Below are 17,360 nucleotides of genomic sequence, written 5' to 3'. Positions count from 1 at the left end.
AAAAATTTAGTTCTGAGCCTTTTAGGAGATAAAACTAAAACTTAGGTATGAGTTGTATATTTCTTATTGTCTAGTGACAGGAGCTTTCTCCTATCAATAAAGTTAAAAAGGAATTTATATATAACTCTACATAAGGTAATATATGACTTGATGGATAGTATCCTACTTTTGTAGATGATACCAAATTCTTTTCATATAAATGTTTTTAATTATCACTAATTAAAAATCAAAGGCTTATATAAAATGTAATCCTGTGAAGAATTCCTGGGGAACATTAATTTTTTATTAATCTTAACTTGATGTATTAGTAAAAGAAACTTTTAGAATAACAGATAATTGGTTGTTCCCCTTGAATATCTTTAAAATATTCAGTTGTTTTAGTAGGTTTTTGATAGCATCTATATATAGAAATCAATTAAATTTTAACTTACCTGGCAAGTTCCTGGGGTGGCAAAGTGTTCTTTGACTAAAAATATATCAAGAAAAAACCAACCTGGGCAACAAAGAGAATTTCCCCCAACATAATTTTTTCTGGAAAGTTCAGCTAGCCAGAAAGTTTTCCAGGAAGAATCTGGATCTGTGGAAATACTCAGATTTTAGTGAACTATATAATTTCTTTTCCATAAAATACTTTTCCAAAATGATTTTAATGATTATACTTCTACCTCCTTGGATTTTTAATTTTAGCACAATATACCCTTCTTATTTCTGAATGTGTTTAGTACTGAAGGAAGATGGTTGTCAATAGTCAAATAATGGCTCTACAAGTTCTTTTCAGACCCTCTGTCGAATAATGGTGATCTACAACTTTTTGAAATGAAAAGCAGGCATATGTTTTTTGATTGAGTACAAGCATCATTTTCCCCAGCTATTAAAAAAAAAAATAGAGTGAACTTGTTACTGGAAAAAAAAAAATCCAGACAATACGGAAAATTCAAAGAAAGCACTCAAATTTTGCCACCCACCTTAAGTTAGCTACTTTCATTGTGCCGTATATTGTGTATCTTTCTAGTCTTTTTGCAAGTATTGAACTGCAAAAGTTTTCATGATTTTATAGCATTCTATTGAACAAATAACATGTGGTTGTATGGGAATATCCAAAAATCTTTTGGGTCTCTAATTTGGATTAAGTTTAGTCCTAGTTTTTGACTGTAACTTTTTAAATGAGATTTAAATGACACTGATGATATATCCTTATAGCGTATCAGCCTACAGTGACTATTGATGTTGAGACAGGTGTTAAAGATTCTGTACAAATTCTAGAGCCTCAGAAATGAGGAATGATATTAATAGACAAGAAGTTGGGTCTGTTTGAAAGTTGACGTTCATAGTTTCTTTGAATGAAATTACATTCAAATTGAAATCAATTTTGAGAAATTTAGTGGGTTTAGGTTGAAATATAACAGGTGTTATCTTTTAAAAGGTACTTAAGTAATTAAACCTCTTGTCTAAACCTCATTTTGTTTTTTTGTTGTTGTGTTGGCACTGAGGATTAAATCCAGGGCACTTTACCACTGAGCTTTATCCCTAGTCCTTTTTAATTTTTTATATTGAGACAGGGTCTCACTAAGTTCCTGAGGCTGGTCTCAGCTAGTCCTCCTGCCTTAGCCTCTGAGTCACTTGAATTACAAGCATCTGTGCCCATGGCCTGGCTCCCTTTCTTTCTTTCTTTTTTTTTTTAACTACATAATTTTTGTCATTACACATATTTGTATTGTAAAACCAAGGGTTAGCGATATTATAAAATTGAATGAGATTATTTGATATTTAGTGTGAAAGATTAGATATTAAGTTTTAAATCCATAGGAAGCACCTAATGATTGCTCAGTAGGTGTTGCATACTTCAAGAGGATAGAAAAAGAAGATCCACTTAAGTAGTTGTTTCTCTAAGAGATTTAAATGAAATCTTCTAACACAACACTTATTATGCTTTAATAGTTTATAGGTGCATTTGTATGTTAACTCATGAAGTCTTGGAAAGTTGTGATAATCATCGTAATCAAAATCACCATAGTATCTATAAGTTATTGCTTTTTATGGGCCAAATACTATTTTAAGTACTTTAATACACACTTTAACTCATTTTAATTTTTACAACCATATTGAATGAGGTACCATTTTGTTAATGATAATCATTTTTCTGGGTTACCATTTCACAAGCTTAGAGTATAAGTGTTGAATGACTTTGGTCAGGTATTATCCTACTTAAATAAGATACATAATGCTAGAGGAGAATAGTCTTTAACAAAACAGTCTCCCTGTTTTATTGCCAGTGCCAGGATTCATTGTGTCTAATTTCAGAATTCATAACACGTGTAACTGCAATTTGCATAACCTTTTATAACTTAAAAAATCATATTTTTAAATCTTTATAGTAATCTTCTGAGGTAAACAAAATAAAGATTTGTATTTACTTCTTTTTTTTTTTTTCTGGAGGTGGGGTTTACCAGGGATTGAACCCAGTGGTGTTTAATCACTGAGCCATATACCTTTGTATTTTTATTTTGAACAGGGTCTTGCTAAATTTTTGAGGCTGGCTTTGAACTTGTGATCCTCCTGCCTCACCTCCTATGTCACTGGGATTGAAGGCTTGTGTCACTGTGCCAGCTTAAAAATTTTATTGCTAATTTTCATGTAAGGAAATGGTGGTTGTTTGACATTAAAAGTTAGTTGTGAGCTGGGGCTATAGCTCAGTGGCAGAGTGCTTGCCTAGCATGCTGAGACACTGGGTTTGATTCTTAGCACCACATAAAAATAAACAAATAAAATAAAGGCATTCTGTCTGCAATTACAAAAAACGTTTATTACAAAAAAAGTTAGTTATAAGTTATACTTGATGAATGATGAAGCTGAGATTAGAATTAAGTTTAGTATTTTTTGTTAGCAGTATTTCCCAGAATTTTCTGGTAATGAATTGTGTATGTGAGTGTGTTTTTTGGGTTTGTTTGGTCTAAAAAATTGTTCAACAAAAACTTTAAAAACTTTCCTTTGATGTTTGTTTGGGTTTTTTTTTTCCCCCTGTACCAGAGATTGATCCCAGGGGTGTGCTCAACCACTGAGCCACATCCCCAACCCTTTTTATATTGAGATAGAGTCTCACTAAGTTGCTGAGGCTGGCTTTGAACTCATGATCCTCCTGCCTGAGCCTCTTGAGTAGCTGGGATTATAGTTGTGCACCACTATACCCATTTCCCTTTGATTTCCCCCTCCCCCATTTTTAGAAAATTGATAATTTAAAAACTTTTTTTTTCTTTTTAGTTTTCAATGGGCCTTTATTGAATTTATTTACATGAGGTGTTGAGAATCAAACTCAGTGCCTCGTACATGCTTGGCAGGCACTCTACTACTGAGCCACCACCCCAGCCCAGAAAATGGATAATTTTTTTTTTTTTTTGTAACAAATACAAAGATGTTTTGAAGTTATTCAAATTTTTGTTTCTCCTTTCCAGTCTTATCCCATGTAGGTAACAACTGTTTACAGTTTACTATATATCCTTTCAAGTGGTTCTCTGTTTATTGATACAAAAAGGAAAAGCATAAAAATAGGGCTTTCTTTTACCATTTTACAGAAATGGATCATGTTATGTATGTGACTTTGCTACCTGCTTTGTTTTTCCTTACATCCTTTAAGTTGTTTTTTTAAAATACTACTTGATTTTCCTAAATTCAAGTTATATACCACTTGTCAGAATCTTATTTACTTTAAAACATGAGACAAAATTTTATAGTTGGATAAAATTGAGGGAGATATTTTCCAAGGGCAGTATCATTTTAGATTATTCATATAGATGGAAAATATATTTCTGTATCTCTCAGAATAATTGTTACTTCTAAACTCAGTGCCTTTTTCATTGTCGTTTGCAAAAAATATAATCATAATGCAGAAGTAGACATAGATTAGAGTAGAGTGTGTTTATATTTTCTGAGATGTGGAGTAGAGAAGGAAAAGGACAGTATATATGAGGGCAGTGTAATTTAGTGTAGAAATTTACATGCTTCCTTGATTCATATTGCCCCAGTGTCTGAGTAATTTAAGATTTTTTTATTTCATTCTTTAAAAAAAAACAAATTATTTTTCATTTTTGCAGTACTGTGGATTAAGCCTAGGACTTTGGACATGCTGTGCAAGCACTTCTACCACTAAGCTACGTTACCAACCCTCTTTGTCTATTGCCCAGTTACTTACTAATGAGTTCTTGTTTGACACTGCACAACTTCTCAAACTTTGGAAATCACTGAACACTGCCACCTTCATTTCCTTTTCTGAGAACTTGCATTTTAATAGGAACATCCCAAATCCTAGCTCTGCAAAACTAGGATATTGTTGGAAAGAATGTAGCACCATCTAATGTTGAAACTGAACCTTCAGCTAGTTTATGCAATGTCTGTAGATGTTAAGTATCATTATTTCCTTCTCATTTCAAATACTGCTAGTGAGCACACTATGGCAGTTTGGGTTCCTTGGCACACTATTTGGGAAACATAAGTTTAGCAAAAAGAACAGTTTTTGAGCTGGTTGAGGTGGCACACACTTGTAACCCCAGCAACTCAGGAGGCTAAGGTTGGGGAATCACAAGTTCAATGCCAGCCTCAGCAACTTAGCAAGGCCCTGTCTCTAAAAGACCAAAAAGGGATGGGGATGTAGCTCAGTGGTTCAGCGCCCTGGGTTTAATCCCTGGTTTTAAAAAAAGTCTTTGGAGCCAGCTAGCTGGATTTAAGTTATTATCTTTGGGCAAAGCCTCTATTCTTTCATCTTCATGAAAGAAATACAGTATCTTCCTCGTGTGTCATTGAAAGTAAAGCTCTTAGCAAGTGAGTGAACTGTATTTGGTTTATAAACCTTAACAAATTTTATTTCCTTTGATGATGGTTATGAAATAGAGGTACATTTTTGGAGAAGAAAAATTAGTTTTAAGAATGAGGTGATGATGGAAGCAACAAATATTCTTCAAAGGACTTAGGCATAGGATTTATCATTTTGTGTATAGGTGAAAGTTCGGTCTGTTTCTTCAGTTTGGCTGGGGTGAGAACTATAATAAATGAGATCATTACAGTGAGTTCCAGGTTACATAAGTAAATATTGCCAAGTGCGGTGGTTCACCCAGCAGCTCGGGAGGCTGAGACAGGAATATCACATGTTCAAAGGCAAGTTGCTAAGCAACTCAGTGAGACCCTGAGGATGTATCTCGATGGTTGAGTGCTCCTGAGTTCAATCCCCAATAACCCACTACCACCAAAAAAAAGTAAATATCAGTGATTAAATTCTCAGGTATTTATTTACTATCCTTGACAATGAGAGATTCTCTTCACAACTTATTTCATGTGCTATGTTCCTGGATACTTCTTTATAATATTGGAACATTCAGCATTACAACTAACAGCATCAGATCATTTTCTGCTTAAGTTTAGATCCTTATTTATGACAGGGACACTGGTTTCCTTGACTTATTACTATCTGTTGATTATTAGTGTAAGTTCTTTAAGAGTGTTACTGCTATGTGAGTAAAAGAAGAAAATAATAATTGAGTTTTAAATAGTTAACTAAATGCTTTTGTTACCCAGGCTGGATCCTATTTTAAAAACATGTTTCTAGATTTAATGAAAAATTTATGCTGACTACCCAATGATGATTTGTCTCTAGAAAATGGACGAGTCATAAAGGAAAAAGGACCTTTTTCAGTTGCTATATAAAAACTACTGAAACAAACCTTGTAGTATGTGTTTAGGGGAAAGTCATCTTTACATAAAAAGAGAAGCAGCATCTTTGCAATCACACATGCCTGAAGTATCAATGTAAATTATGTCCTTTTAATGTCTTTAAAGAACCATAAACTTCTTGAGGCAAACTTTCAATTATTTTTCCAAATGATTGAATTTATATTTTATAATTTATAAAAATGTGATAGAACTTGTGCAGCTTTTTTTTTTTTTTTCTTAAAGTGGTATTGGGGATTAAACCCAAGGCCTTATGCATACTGGGCAAGCACTCTACCATCGAGGCGCATATGTAGCCCCATATACAGCATATTGATTAGGAAATATTAAACAATGGTTTTGCTATTATCACCAAAATATGGGAAGGTTAGAAGAGAAACTAGATTTCTAAAAATGTTAGGGGTTCACTCCATTTATTCATAAAACATATAGTTGTTTTTATTATTTTTATTTTTGGTACGAGAGATTGATTGAACCCAGGGGGACTTAACCACTAAGTCACATCCCTAGGCCTTTTTATTTTTTTGTTTTGAGGCGGGTTCTCACTAGGTTTCTTATAGCCTGGCTAAATTGCTGAGGCTGGCTTTGAACCTGCAATCCTCCTGTCTCAGCTTCCTGAGCCATAAAGTTGCTTTTAAAAGCATCCTTAAGGGGCTGGGGTTGTGGCTCAGCGATATAGTGCTTGCCTAGCCTGCGTGAGGCACTGGGTTTGATCCCCAGCACCAACTAAAAAAACAAACAACAACAACAAAACTAAACAAAATGAAGGTCTTATGTTCATCTACAACTAAAAAAAAGGAAAAAAGCATCCTTAAGGGCTGGAGCTGTGGCTCAGTAGAGCACTCCTCTAGCAAGGGTGAGGCACTGGGTTATATCCTCAGAACCACATAAAGATAAATAAATAAAGGTATTGTGTCCATCTATAATTGAAAAATATTTTTTTAAAAAAGCGTCCTTAATATCATAATAAATGTTACAGTGATGCCTGATTGTTTAATATCTACAGTATATTTTAAAATATTTTAGATTTTAAATTTTTTATTGACCTACACTCATGATATATGTATATTCAAACAATCAAATAAGTATTTCTAAATATTAAGTCATAGATGTTCTGCTGAGTTTCATAAAAGAATGAAATCACTTGGCCAGTGTGTTAAGTCTTCCAAAGACCTGACTTTCACTGCCTTCAAGCTTTGTTCTCAGTAACTTAGAAGGTGGAAGCAGAAGTTCCTTAAGGCCTTTCTTTTGGGCCATGTCAGGTAAACTCTGGAAAGGTGGCAACCTGAGCCAAGCAATGTCACCTAGCTGTTGGCCATAATGACTGAAAAGACTATAGAGTAGGTTTGACCTTGATTTCTTTTGCTTGGGTTGGCAAGCCCACTATCAGACAACATGGCTTACTGCATAGGTTCATTAACTTAGTTTTTTGCAGTGATCAAGGTTGGGAGAATAAAAATAATTGTTATCTTAACATCTTCTTCTGGTCTACAAAAGTCAGTTAAAGTAGCAGGATGAGATGCTGGGTGTGGTGATACGCACCAGTAATCCCAGCCACTTGGGAGACTGAGGGAGGAGGAATTCAAGTTTGAGTCCAGTTGCAGGAATCCACTGACACCCAGTCTAAAAATAAAAAGGGCTGGGAAGTAACTCAGTGCTAGTAGAGTGCCCTGGGTTCAATCTCCAGTACGAAACAGTAACAAAGAGAATTTTAATGTATTGTTTATAATATGGTACTAGGATATTGTATATTCTGTTTCCTTTTTAGTATAACTAAAGTCTGCTACTATAGTCTTTTCAGTCAGTAGAGCCAGTAGCTAAACTGACATTGCTTGGCTTCAGCTTGCCACCTTTCCAGAGTTTACCTGACATGGCCCAAAAGAAGATATACTAAAAAGGAAACAGAGTATACACTATTCTGTGTATACCAAAAGTGTGATTAAAAGGCAGCAGTAAAATTCATCCTTAAATTAGCCATTTTAGTGTTTTCTAAAGACCTTGAAATTATTTGTGATTTTTGTTCAAGCATTTGCTATATCTCTTTAAAAGTTGTCCGTATGCCAGGCATGGTGCCAACTGCTTGTAATCCCAACGGTTTGGAAGATTGAGATAGAAGATCTTGAGTTCAAAGCCAGCCAGCAAGATGCTAATAAGCAACTCATTGAGATCTGTCTCTAAATAAAAAACAAAAAAGGTTTGGGTTTGGGAATGTGGCTCAGTGGCTGAGTACCTCCACTACCATCAAGAAAAGTTGTTCATATGACTATAGTTGAATCTCAGAACAGTTTCAAACTTAAATCATTTTTTTTCTTCTCTTATAGTCATTCATTGTAATAGTTTCTTGACTGTCCTACAGATCAATAATTTTCAGCTATGTTAACTTCAGTGGAGTTGTGCTTGTATTGCTCTACTTAGGTTAATTAGCTAGAAAAATTTGTAGATGCTTAAAAGGACACATTTTAGATTTAAGCTACGATTGAGAATATTTGATAGGTAAGAGGATATACTTCTCAGGCTGTGAAATGTTGGTAAGAATAGTTACAGAGAATTAAAATTCAAACATAATTACAGATATACTCATATCTAAACACCTTATTTCTTCAGCTTATATTTTAAATAGTTCTTTGGAATAAATGATGTGTTAAATATGTACATTTTGTATGATTAATTGCTTAAGGTAACTATTTTAAAGGAAATAATAGAAACTTAGTAGAATGCAGTAATGTATTTTTTTTCTTTCTTTAACATACAGGGAAGTCGAGATAACATGAGTATTGTATTAGTTTGCTTTTCAAATGCCCCCAAGGTCTCAGAGGAAGCAGTGAAAAAAGATTCAGAGTTGGATAAGCACTTGGAATCACGTGTTGAAGGTAAGAAAGACTTTTTTTTTCTTTATTTAGAAGAAAAAAAAAAGTATTCTTATCAGATAATTCTTTAAAAATTTTCTTAGAAAACATAGTTATTTCAAGTCAAGCCTTTTAAAAACAAACATCTACCTTAAGATTTACTATCTTGGATCTGTGTATGTAAGTTTGAGAAGGGATTAATCTTTTCTAGGTTTATAACTGTCTAGATATATACCCTCAACAGTATGTTTAAAGTGTTTTTGTCTGTAATTTCTTTTTTTTAATTTATTTTTTAGTTCTAGTTGGATGCAATACTTTTTTGTTTTGTTTATTTATTTTTATGTTGTGCTGAGGATCAAACCCAGGGCCTCACATGTGCTAGGAGAGCGCTTGCTCTGCCGCTGAGCCACAGCCCCAGCTGTCTATAATTTCTTTAACTCTAAATGATTCTTGCCTATAGGTCTCTATGAGTTCTGCTTTTTTGGGTGATGGAAAGATGAGAAACTCACATGAACCACATCAGAAGCACTCATTTCTTTTGATAATATCATAATTATTAAGAGAAGCTATTTATGGGTGATAGATTTCTAGCAGGCTATAGTTTATCAGAAGGCAGGAGGAATGTTTAGTGTCCTGTTTCCTTATTCATAAAGAGAACAAGCATTTCCTCCTCTCTTTTTTTTTGGTGCTTGGGATTGAACCAGGCCCTTGCACATGCTAGGCAACTGGTCTGCCACTGAACCACATCCCCAAGATTGTTCGATGGATGGATGGATCGATCTATCTATCTATCTATCTATCTATCTTTCTTTCTAATTGCTATTTATTTGACAGATAACTTCTGAATTAATATAAAGAAATGATAATGACTCATATACACTAATTCAAAACATTTTCAGTAGGTATCAAGTAGAACAGTTGCTGATCTTTTCACCAAAAACACCTTTATCATTGAAAGATTGCCTCAAACAGTTAATTTAGGTGTTTTTTAATTTTTTAATTTTTTTAACTTATAAGATGGACACAGTATGTTTATTTTATTCATTTATTTTTATGTGGGTGCTAAGGATTAAACCCAGTGCCTCATGCATGCTAGGCAAGTGCTGTACCACTGAGCCACAACCCCAGCCCAACTTTTTAAGTTTTGACCTATATATTCCAACCAAGGGGATCTGCTGGCATCTGGCTGGTCATCATAGGTCACAGGTCCTTAAGCCAAATACCATCCTTATAGCACACAAACAAAATGAGTAATTGTATGTACAAAGTAATATAAAGTATCATATAAAAATACATGTTGGGTTCAATTCTCAGCACACACATAAATAAAATAAAGGTCCAATGACAACTAAAAAAATGTACATATATAAAAAGTACATGTTTATGTATATTCAAGGGGAGTAATGCCTATTTCCCATGAGCATACAATGCAGCAAGGGGCACAGAAACTAACCCACATTCACAAACCCACAAAACAGTAGAAGGAATAAAAGTCCTGTGCTCTAGAGTGGTGTGGAGGCTTCATGGACCAGATGGCATCTAAACCACACCAGGAACATTAGTGGATACCAAGGCAAGTGGGGAGGGATCTTCAGGGCTAGAGGATGAAATGAACCAAGCACACGTGCCACATACCTACTGACTGTTCAGAAGACAAGTGGAGTGTTTGTACTGGCTGAAAGGATGTAATCTAAGAGATGCATAAAACAGAACAGCAAACCTCCTCTGACAAGAGGGCAAAATACCTTCCCCCACAGAGGAACTGCATGCTCTCTATGGAGGTGAAATAGTAGAGGATCACTCTGTAGGTCGCCCTCCACCACAAGGCCCTAGTCCTTGGAATCAAATCCATGAGCAAGAATCTTCCTTCAGGGGGCTGGGGATGTGGCTCAAGCGGTAGCGCGCTCGCCTGGCATGCGTGCGGCCCGGGTTCGATCCTCAGTACCACATACAAACAAAGATGTTGTGTCCGCCAAATACTAAAAAATAAATATTAAAATTAAAAAAAAAAAAAGAATCTTCCTTCACATAAACTGCCTTTTCTCCCATAAGTAAAACAACACAAGCAAACAACATAAAACTCAAAAGAAAACAAATCAGACCAAGCGTTGACCCCTCATATTTCAATTGTGTCCCAGCTGTCAGGCTAAGGAGACTGGATCTGCTCTGTAACTCACACTGGTTCATTACTGCAAGGTATCTAGCACATCATGCTCTAGTACAGCTCTCAAAGCAATAACACCACACAAAACATAAACTTACCCAAATAAAAGGCAGCATCAACTTAAGGATCTACTGTAATATTACTCCACTAATCTAGCAAATTTTAACCCTTTTTCTAACCCATTTACAAAATATCTGCACTATATTGTTCTGGAAGCATTACAAACATTGCATTAGATTCCTCTTGAGGTAGTTCAGAGTCTTGAGACAGCAAATTTACATATTTTTCTCCACTACCATGGATGGGTAGTTACTGTAAAAGGCCTAAAATCAAACTCCTTCCCCCCCCACCCCCATTCTCGGGAGTATTATAATTTTCCCCCTCCGATCATAAGCTAACAACTGGAAAAATACAAAATCATACAAAAATTTTAAAAATAAGCAAAAAACTAAGAATCTGTGTTATCAAACTAATAATCTAAACTTTGCTACAAACAAATAAAACAAAACCTCACTTCATTTACCAAGCTATAGGCATTTTATAAAGTACTCAAGTAATTAACAGTTCATAAAAATCGGGGGAAATTTTTAGGTAGAAACAAAATTAATACAACTCATTCTCAAATAGTTCTTCTAAAAGGCCATGTCCACACAGAGGTTTAGTGAAACTGTCTGCAGGGGGCTACCTTGTAGTTCAGACCCCTCTCAGGTCTGCTTCAGAGGTGCAGGGATATTGGCAGACATCTGCTCCAGGTAAGCCAAGGAGTCCTGAGGAACTTTGCCTGTCTTTCTGTGCTGCACATTGATGTCCTCCAACATCAGCTGCTAATGTGTCTCAACATTGTTGCTTCTGCACCAATGCATCTTATTGCTGCAATTCGTTTCTTAATTCTGAGACGTCCTCTTTAATGACTTGCTCTGGTTTCTGGGCAGACAACTGCAATCTTTTCTGTAGGGAAAAAACAACTCTGTCTTGCAATATCCAGAAGTTTCTGGATACACTGCTCAACACCAGTTCGAATTTCTTCCTGATCCATGTCATTGACATAATCCTGACTCACAAGAGAAGCAAAGCAAGCCTTGAATGACAGTTCCACCAAGTTGCTCTACAAGTTCTTGGTGTGATAGGTGCTGCCTGAAGAATCGAGGCCTGGCTCTGGAGTCTGGCTGGGGTGGTGGGGATCCTGGCTGCTGCCCAGAGAATATACCACCCAGCGGAGCCACCCTGTATGAGATGGTGGGCCCATTGCACCTGTGTGGAATAGCCAAGATTTTTGTTTGTTTATTATAAACCACAGAAAAGAAACACCAACTTTAGAGTTTGTTTTAAACACCAACTTTAGAGTTTGTTAATTTCTTTTAATAAAGAAATCTATCTTATTCAGATAAGATAGCAAGACAGACTTTATCTAGTGGGTCTATAATGATAAGTACAGGGACCCCTGCACTGGTGGGGTGGGGACACATTGCACTCAATTTAGATTTCATCTAGGGCAAGTGGGAGTTTATTACTAATGAGCAGTGTGGTGGCTAGTGGGTGGAAAATTACTAGGAAGAAACAAAAAGGTCAAGGGTTTGTGTCTAAACTGACTTAATAGGATTATTGCTGAGAGTGGGCCAGACAAGTGGTGATAATAGTGATAAGATAATGTGGAAGGTTGGATAGGGAGTGTGGGGGAATTTCCCTAAAATCTTCTTAGTATGATTCTTGCTTACTATGTATTCTTTAAGGACAAGACAAAGTTCACAAAGGTGGTTCTAGTCAGAACTCAAGAACCTAGTCAAAGGAAAGAGCTTTGTCAAAATAAATTAGCTATCTAAACACACAGAACCATACCTGAAAGTCCTCAGCAAACTAATTTCTCAAGCTATGATCAATTCTGTTCAACATGGATTGTTAACATTTAATATTACTTATTTCTTTTTTTAAATATTATTTCTTGTGTGGTTTATAACTTTTAAAGTATGTCTTATATGGCAGAAATGGAAAATACATAGTATCATAATTCCTGAGTCCATGTCAAGTACTTGATTATAATCATGCAGTCAAAAGTTAAAAAAAAAAAAAGGCTTTTAAAATCCCTGGAAAGGCAGCCACTACAAATCAGTAACTTAATTTTTATAAGGCATCATTTTTTAAGAGCATTGTATTTCTATTGGAATTTTAAGTCATGTAATCTGACATTAAATTTTCCAGCTGAAAGCATTGATATATTGGGTAAGGCTGTATGCATATTTTGTTTGTTTTGTGGTGCTCTGGATAGAACAAAAAAAAAATTGGTCCTAAATGTCAGTAGTGCAAGGTTGAGAAATCCTGTGCTATAGCAGTACAAGTCTCAGGTAGAAAAAATTATATAGTCTTTTCATAAAGCTAACAGCTTAGAAACACGGAACATCAATATATATGGATGGATAGAGTAATATACCTACTGTAGGTGTGGGTCAGAGAAGGATTGGACAAAGTCATGTATGAAGTTGAAGCTGAAGAATGAATCATACAAAGGGATTGACTGGATTGGCATGAAAAATGTTCCAAACCAAAGCAAGAGGACATACTTGTGAAGATCTAGAAACAGAGAAAGTCGGGCAGAGTTGAGAGAAAGTAAAATGGTGAAATCTTAAAAGCAAAGCCCAGAGTCTTTTTGAGGGTTGATAAAAGGTTTGGATTTTACCTCTCTTTCTTTTTCCCCTCTCTCAAAAATAAATTGCCATTGTTTGATTTTTGAGAAGTTATGTCTTTCCAATGTCCAAATAATCAAATTTTCCCATAAATTGTGTAATAGAAATGGAAAATGTAAATCTTTGTTTTAAGCATTAGCATGCTGTATTTTCCTTCTGTATATTACTAATGTATCTTTGTATGTGTGTACTGGGATTGACCCAGCGGCACTCTGCCTCTGAGCTACATCCCCAGGCGCCCCTCTTTAGAGACAGAGTCTCACTAAATTGCTGGGATTAAAGGTATGTGCCATTGCGTCTGGCCTTCTTCTTTATTTTAAATAAGTTATAGAACATTACTTATTTAGGTAACAAAAAATGATTTTTTTAATAATATTTTTAGTTGTAGGTGGACACAATACCTTAATTTTTATTTATTTATGTAGTGCTGAGGACTGAACCCAGTGCCCCCCATATGCCAGGCAAGTGTTCTACCACTGAGCTATAACCCCAGCCCACAAAAATGATTTTTAATTTTCCTTTTTTTCATTATAGTCGTTATCCAGCTATTACTTTAGTTTTCCTGTAATTCTGGCATTAACAACATTATTTTTACTTAAAATTAGAGCTTAAGTATTTATTCTATAGCTGTTACTTTGTTCATTTTTAGTAATTGTTAAACCATTTCACTCATTTTCTTATGTGTCCTCTTATTACTGGAACTTTAGTGCTAGCTTGTGCTTTTATGAATAATACTGGCATGGATCTGTGTATGCATATAACTATTACCTCTTTTTGTTCCTTCCTAGAGGTAGTACTGTTTTTTATATTTTAAAATAGTACTTCTTATTTTAATTTTTTGTGAATACTGGATTATCTATCAACATTAATTAAGGAACTTTTTTTTTTTTTTTTTAATAAACCTGCAGAAATTATGGAAAAGTCTGGTGAGGAAGGGATGCCTGATCTTGCCCATGTCATGCGCATTTTGTCGGCCGAAAATATCCCAAATTTACCTCCTGGAGGAGGTCTTGCTGGCAAGTAAGTAGAACAAAAAAGTTAATTTTAGTAGTTTCATTTAGTAATTATATAATTTTAGATAAGAAAAACAAATCAGAAGCACATTAGTTATCTAAGGAAATGAGTTGATGTTTCTCAAATTAGAGAAGAACTTTAAAACTTCATCCAAAAAAGATTTTTAAAAATAAATTGTCATACTCTTTGAGGATGAAAATCTTTCTTGTTAATTGAGAACAAATGGATTGTGCAAGATCAAATTCTCAGTGAAATATAGAAACTGTGTTCTTGGCAAGTATTTAGTGTGATAGTTTTTTAGTGTGGTCAAGAATGAAGTATTTGAAATACAAGCTTAAAAACTAAAGCTTTTTGTTTTTTTTAAGGCGCAATATTATTGAAGCTGTTTATAGTAGACTGAATCCACATAGAGAAAGTGATGGGGTAAGTTTTGTTTTATTTCCTAAGCATTTGAAATAATATACAATATAAATACGATATATGAATACATTCATATAATTAATTCTATAGTAAATTATCTTTTTTTCATTTTTAAGGAACAATTAAAGTTTTAGAAAATGGAAAAAATAAATAAAATTATGTGTTGAAAATAGCTTTGTTATTTTCTGGACATCAGATGGTCTTTTTGTTTGAGCTATCCTTGTTTCTTTCCTGTATGTCTGCATTTTCTTCTCCCTTATAACTTAATTTTGAGGCAAGAATGTGCTTTTCGATATCTCAATTTCTTTGTAGGCTGCTACCAAAAATTAGTTGTTATTTTAACAACCAGTTCTTTCCCTGTGCCCTGTTGTTCCGACCTGAAGATAATTTCTTTCTAATACTGATGTATTATGGTTATGTGAATGTTGATTGAGATGACGGTTTCTGTTGTACTCTGCTGTGTGTCATCAGAGCAAAATTCTTTATTTCTTTGCCTTTTGATGCCAAACCTAGAGGCACCGATGAGCCACCAGCTGCTGGTATACATAGTACTCATACCAGAAGACAAAACAGTGTCATTTTTAAAGTCACACTCAATTTCAGAGTTAGCAATTCAAATATGAGCATATTTTCTCCAGTTGTTCATGTTTTGGGGCATCTAACAATATATGACTTAATTTTTAATATATATGCTGCAAAGTTTTAAGGGAGCCAAATTTAGCGAATAAAACTCCTTGAGAAATATAGACTAAACCTCCAAGTCTCCGTTCAGCACCTCTTGACAGGTCTTAAGATAGAAAATAGCTATTAGGTAGACATTATTCGTCTCAATTGCATTATTTATTTTCCAGGATTTATTATTGTACAGCAATAATACAATTTCTTTTTCTTAACAATAAAAGTGTCCTGGTAAAAGGAAAGTTTTACAGTTAGTACAGTTAATGAGTACTATGTATTGCTAATGATAAAGTTTATTTACATCTTAGTTCTAGAGCAGTGATTCTGATACTTTTGTGTCAGAAGCTGTGAACATTAATTTAAAAATAAATATATATGTCATGTGGTACATTCAGATGAATCTCAAACAAATAAGATCTTGACAATTAAAAAGGTGGTGGGGGGCTGGGAATACAGCTCAGTTGGTAGAGTGCTTGCCTTGCATGCACAAGGCCCTGAGTTCGATCCCCAGCTCCACCAAAAAAAAAAAAAAAAGTGATGGTATTTTTAAGAGGTAAGGAGAAGAGAATCTTAATTCTTGGGCTAGATTATAGATTCCTTAATGGCATCCACTACCTTGGTTAGCCAGAATAAACTTCTAAGAAGATAGCTGTTGGGTTCATTGTTAGCCATAAATATGCTCCCATTTCTTCAGGTGTTTCAGAATGTGACTCTAGTGGATAATCTTGAAAAATACACATATATTATATCTTGCTGAATTTCTTGGTCCCTCAAAATGTTTAAGACAGTTTCATTGGTGCACACTTGTAATCCCAGGGACTTGGTAGGTTGAGGCGGCAGGATTACAGGTTTGAAGCCAGCCTTGGCAGTTTAGCAAGACTATCAGTGACTTAGCAAGACCCTATCTCAAAAAAAAAAAAAAAAGGGTTGGGGATGTAGCTCAGTGGTAAAGTGCTGGTAGATGCGGAGGCTGGGGCTGTAGCTCAGTGGCAGAGCCTAGCATGTGTGAGGCATTGGGTTCGATCCTCAGTACCACATAAAAATAAAATAAAGGTATTCTGTCCATCTACAACTACAAAAAAAAAAAAAAAAAGAAAAGAAGAAAAGAAAACAGAAAAAAAGTGCTGGTGGGTGCAATCCTCAGAATCAAAAAAAATGTTTTTTTTTAATAACCCTACATTTCTTCTTAACATATACCAAGGATCCCCCCCCCCCCCCGTTTTTTTAAGGTCTGGAGATTGCACCTGGGGCACCAGGATACTTTACCACATCCTAATCTTTTACTACATCCCTAACCCTTTTTATTTTGAGATAGGGTTTCATTAAATTGCCCAGACTGGCCTTAAAATAGTGATCCTCCTTACCCGGGCTCCAGAGTAGCTGGGATTCTAGACATGTGTCATCATACCTGGCTGACTTTGGAATTTTTATAAAAGAAAACTATACATGGTAGCTACCTAATGGTGAACAAATAGAAAACAGAACCATGAAACTAAGGTTTATGCCTAAGATATAAAACTTGCAAAAAAATAAGATTTTATAAAACTTGATTTAAGTAAGATTAGTATATGGCTATGTAAATTTAGGATTACATACTTAATTATATTTATATATATTAGTTTTCCAATAACCACTGGAAATCTACATTGTAGTGAATTGATGAAGGAGACTAAAACATAAGACATTGTTCCATCCATATGATCGTGATGTTTACAATGTATTTAAAAACACAGAAGTTTCATAAATATTTCATGTAATTTAGTAAAGAATGACAAAGAATGTGACTGGATGTAGCTGTCATTCAGTGGTAGAGTACTTGCCCAGCATGTGGGAAGCCCTGGGTTC

General features: G+C 34.8%; 1 protein-coding gene across 8 annotated transcripts in view; it reads left to right on the top strand.

Annotated features, from left to right (window-relative positions):
- Positions 1-17,360, top strand: part of Ppm1b (protein phosphatase, Mg2+/Mn2+ dependent 1B) — an 85,179-nt gene that overhangs the window by 45,681 nt on the left and 22,138 nt on the right. For all 8 annotated transcript variants that reach the window (XM_046425011.1, XM_046425018.1, XM_046425026.1 and 5 more), the window contains 3 exons: positions 8,468-8,585; positions 14,312-14,423; positions 14,783-14,840. In XM_046425011.1, coding sequence (XP_046280967.1) covers positions 8,468-8,585; positions 14,312-14,423; positions 14,783-14,840 — 288 coding nt within the window. The remainder of the gene's footprint in view (positions 1-8,467; positions 8,586-14,311; positions 14,424-14,782; positions 14,841-17,360) is intronic.

Source organism: Marmota monax, unplaced genomic scaffold (assembly GCF_021218885.2).
Source record: "Marmota monax isolate L192 unplaced genomic scaffold, Marmota_monax_Labrador192_F-V1.1 WCK01_AAM20220418_F8-fsc00015, whole genome shotgun sequence".
Taxonomy (NCBI): Eukaryota; Metazoa; Chordata; class Mammalia; order Rodentia; family Sciuridae; genus Marmota; species Marmota monax.
Note: the sequence above shows the minus strand (reverse complement) of the source record. Positions and strands in the feature narration are given on the sequence as shown.